General features: G+C 29.0%; 1 protein-coding gene across 2 annotated transcripts; it reads right to left on the reverse strand.

Annotated features, from left to right (window-relative positions):
• Window positions 1-2591: 2591 nt before the first annotated feature.
• Window positions 2592-4966, reverse strand: LOC123207889 (protein SMALL AUXIN UP-REGULATED RNA 10-like). 2 transcript variants are annotated; one of them, XM_044625373.1, is made up of 3 exons: window positions 4698-4966; window positions 3527-4034; window positions 2592-2926 (listed from the first exon to the last, which is right to left on the reverse strand). In XM_044625373.1, exons 2-3 carry the CDS (start codon window positions 3975-3977, stop codon window positions 2904-2906), a joined length of 474 nt encoding a protein of 157 aa, XP_044481308.1. In that variant the 5' UTR covers window positions 3978-4034; window positions 4698-4966; the 3' UTR covers window positions 2592-2903. The 2 variants fall into 2 exon arrangements, with proteins under 2 accessions (XP_044481308.1, XP_044481307.1); XM_044625372.1 differs by having other exon boundaries at window positions 3527-4063; window positions 4698-4965.

Raw genomic sequence — 4966 nt, forward strand, 5'->3', positions numbered from 1 at the left:
AGTAAAAATTTTCAAAAGACTCTTAAACTTTTTTTAAATTTTCAATAACCCTTGAAAATTAAAACAAACCCTAATATTTTTAAAAATTATGGTCTACTTTTTAATAATGATTATATGATAAATACACCCCTATATAGGATGAGATGAAAAAAGAGTGAGGGTGAAAGGAAATGAAAATAAAATGTTTTTTAAATAAAGATAAAATTAAAAATATATATTTTTAAATATATAAATAAATTTATAGATAATATATTATTATATAATTAAATAATTTTAATTTAAATATAAAATAATATTTAATTATTGGATAATATATATAAATAAAAAAAATTAAAAATATATAAATAAATTTCTATATTTATCTATATATTAAACTGAATAACAAAAAGCAACTGAAAGAAGGAAGAATGGCGTTGGTGAATGGCGCAGGTGGTTTAGCTGAGTGCTGTCAGTATCGAAGAAGACAAGCTACCTTCCATAAGAGGTCGCCGCTTTTCACGGCTTTGCACGAGAGCGTGGTGCCCAATTATCTCACACAACCGCAATTACGTTGTCGTTTTCCAAAATTAAAAATAAAAACACCATAGCCGAGGACATTCACGTCTTTCACGAAGTCAGTCATCAGTCCGCCAGATGCCGCAGAGACAAACCCACGTGAAAGTGGGTCGTCAAATCGGATTGTGGCTCATCAAAATCAAAATCTTCTCCTCATCAATCATGTTACTAATAGAATTTTTGTCCCCGAATTTGTACTATATTGCATATTATATCTGTAATGCACAATTCATGCACCTTTTCGAATCAATTATTTATTAATTTATGATTAGATCAATTTAATTAATTTATTTTAATTTTAATTTTTATAATTAATTAAATAATAATAATAATAAATAAATAATTATTATAAACATTATTTATTAAATATTCTCAAATTTATAAGACTAGTATAACTTTTAATTTGTTATTTTTATATTGATAATATAATACATAATATTTAAATACAAATAATTTATATAAACTATATTTGATTTATGATGAGTTTTTCACTCTAAATTTTAATATATTTATCATTATATGATTGGAAGAGTTTAAATTAAAGATAAATAATATTTAATTATATCTCTATATATCTAAATTGTATATAAAAATATATATACATATAATATTGTTTTATTGCATAATTTGAATAAGTGAAAGTGGACAAAGAGGAATGGATTATTTAGAAGAGTTTTGTTGTTTTTTAAAGCACTTTATGATAGAATGTTAACTCTCGTATAGTATCAATATTTTACGATATATGTACGTATTTTATGACATGATATGATAAAAATAAAAACGATATATATCATTAGGTGTATCATAATTAATATAATACATAGATGAAAAACTTAAAGAAAGTTAGAATGCAAGAGTAATTGATCTGTAATAATTGATAGTTTAAATTCTACTTAAACTAACCGGTATTAAACACTTTTCTTTAGCTCCCTTAATTGTCTGTTTTGCTAGAGTTGGAGCTACTCTATAAACTCTCACCACACGATTAGGATGTCTAATCTAAAATAGACCTTCGGCCCATCAAACACTTTCTTAGGTTAATCCTCTTATATTTTTAGCAAGCAAGATGATATTCTTTTCATTGCTTCTTATTCTTCTAGTTCTTTTTATTTTTTTTTGAACGAGAAACTCCTCTTACCCTAATTGTCTTTATTGCATGACCCAGACACCCTAAATGTGTGGCCATTTCTTACTAGCACCACTGGGCAGAACTATTGGTCACTCTCTAGGCTATTCTCCAAATGAGTATCTTTAATCTTAAAATCCTACTCAATGCCTCAACGTAGCTTAAGTTTGTGTATGAATTCTCCACCTGAGAATCAGGGCCAAGCTCGATATAGACTTTCCCAAAAAACAAATATAACATTTAAATAAACACGCTTTAACACCAGGCTGCATTTAATTTTGGTTAACTATAACTCAAGTTTAATATTTAATAATTAAATAGATAAAATTGTTTTGAGTATTATTTTTAGAGTAATATTATATATATAAATAATAACATATTAATAATTAGATATTATTTTATCACTAATTCAAAATTACACACTTATATGATAACGTATATTATTTATATATAAAGTTATAGTCATTATTTGTATATATAATTTATTATTGTTTTTAATATTATTCACCAACCTAATTATCTGTCATCTGATCTAATCGTCAATTGATCGGAACAAGTTTTTTCATTGGGTCAATGTTTGAATTGGTTACGAAAACATATTTTGATATCTCTACATTAGAATTAACATATTTTATTTTATTATTCTAGCATTCAAGCATGAGATGGACACTCAAAGTAGAATACCAACAAAGAGCAATATTACGTGTACATAAATATATCATTATATGATTAAATATTATTTGATTTTTAATTTAAAATCATTTATTATATGATAACAAATCATTTATATATCTAAATTGTGTATAAAAAAGTGTATAAAAATTATGTATGTATAATTATATTATACCAGCTAATCAAACAAGGAGACTAATTTCAAGCTTCAGATACATACAATGTAAATCTAACCACATTCATAACAACCACATATGCGTTTATAATAATAGGGTTTACTTACACTTCTTTCTGGAACACAACAAGTGTTTGATTCTCAGTTAAACATTAGATTCAGAGGTCACATTCACTAATACAGAGGCTAAAGATTACCTCTACCAACAGCAAACTGGATATTTTCCAACTAAAAGTTTCCCATTGTTTCACTTACAGAGAGAAGGAATAAAAATTGAAGGGGGGAAATATCTGAATAGAAGGAGACTATGCTTTACACCTGAAAAATCAGCCCTAAATTTTGCCCACTACAAGGCCATCATAATTTGCTTATTCTTCAAATAGCTAGTGAATCTGCGGCTGCCAAATCACCAAAGAAAGTTTACTTCAAGTGAAAAGAGGATGACAGCAATAAAATAAAACAACAATGGTGAATGAATGTAATTCAAACCAAAAAAATGAGCAACGAGTCAACGACCTTTGACTTCTTACTACAAAAAATATTGTACTGGTTAAAAGTTAATATTGTCTGCAGTCAAATAACTGAAAAAATAATGCCCACTTTCTTCTTGTCGTACTAAAAACAATCCAACATTCTAGTCCATGTATCCCCAGTCCCTACACTTACCCTTATTATATCCATTCTCAAAGAGACCTGCCCAATTAAGCACATCATTCTTTCAGATCTCTTCATTGGCCGCTCAAATTCAGAGTATTATGGTATTGAAACTTGAAAAAGAATGTATATATCATTATATAATTAGATATTATTTTTATCTTTAATTCAAAATCACTTAATGATATGATAATATATTATTGTTTATGTATAAATTTATATTCATTATTTGTGTATAAATTTGCGCTTATAATTTTATTGTAGTGATTAAAGTTATAACATTTCCTTTCAAACAAAGTCGCAAAAAACAATAAAACCATAGGAGCACAATGTTAGAAAGTTACCTGAGTTGTCATCTTGGTGATCCTTCTGATTCTCTATGCACTTCAGGAGATACTTGAAGGTCTCGATCTCACAAGGAAGTGTGAGCCCGCCACAATGATCAAACCCAAACTCTTCTTCAGCCTTCTCCAAGAGAAGCTTAAACACAGAGTGGCTAAGATAGCTGGTGGGAATTATAAACCTCCGAAGCTCTAGCCCCACATAAACTGCCAAATAGCCTTTAGGAACATCAGGTGGTGGTTCAGGACTATGGCAGCCATCCTCATCTGAATCACAAGACATTACATTTGTCAGCCTTTTATCGATTACTGGCGAAATTTCCCCACGACTTGGATTAGAATGAGAGTTGCTCGGTTTGGGGCCAAGAGTAACAGATTGCCACTTTTGGAGGATTTCCTTCAGCTTAACAATCTGTCGTATTCCAGTCAACTTGACGCCACCATTGTCATTCATGGCTAAAGTTTAACCCAACAGTGAATGAAAACCCAGGATCCAATTCAGAGTGTTTGACTGCAGACAAAGTCTCATCAAATCTTCCACTACATACACAGAAAACACATCTATAATGTAAACTAACAAATCATTAAATCCTTTTTACTAATGAATCACAGACCTCAATCCAAGAAAACACATCTATAATGTAAACTAACAAATCATCTAATGAATCACAGACCTCAATCCAAGTAGTTTTACAGTAAAACAAATTCCATCATATTCACTTTCTTTACTGGATTTATTATTGACAAACACCAATTTAATCCGATAAATCTTTTTCCTGAAATTATCTCTAAGTGATAATTTTTGTTGATCCCTGATTATATTCCACCAATAATAGATTTGTTTCAAGAAATTCCCAATCATCATCTGCACTATTCAAATTAAGGAAAAAATTATAGAAGAAACTAATTTTAAATGAATTTAAAAATTTCTTACATATCAATATATGCCCCACAAATAATAAAAAAAAGTTAAAAATTCAATATGAAGACAAACATGTCATTTTCAAAAAAATTCTGGGCTTCCAATTACACAAACAATATAAAACAAAAGAGTATATACGCTCGGAATCAAATAACATCGAAGCATCCTTCAGATCACAATTTTGGATCCAAAAAAAAAAATTCAAAACAAAAGAGGAATTCGCATCACAACATTTAAATCAATTAACAATACCTGACTGAGAGTCAGCTGCAAAGACGGAGAAGAAACGCCATTGGAGCTTCGAAATCTGAACATAGAAGCAAGCTCTTCAAGGAAAGGATGAGATTTTCTTTCAAAAAATATTACAAATTAAGACTTTTCTAATCCCAAAGCGTAAATTCGGAAATCAAGGAGCTGTTTTATCTATACGCTCATCGATTATCACAGCAAAATTCTCTGAGCCAAACCGAAACTGTCGGAGGAGTCTGTTTTTTCCGTTTTTCTATATCAAACGTAACTAA

The sequence above is a fragment of the Mangifera indica genome, unplaced genomic scaffold (assembly GCF_011075055.1).
Source record: "Mangifera indica cultivar Alphonso unplaced genomic scaffold, CATAS_Mindica_2.1 Un_0114, whole genome shotgun sequence".
In the NCBI taxonomy this organism is placed as follows: Eukaryota; Viridiplantae; Streptophyta; class Magnoliopsida; order Sapindales; family Anacardiaceae; genus Mangifera; species Mangifera indica.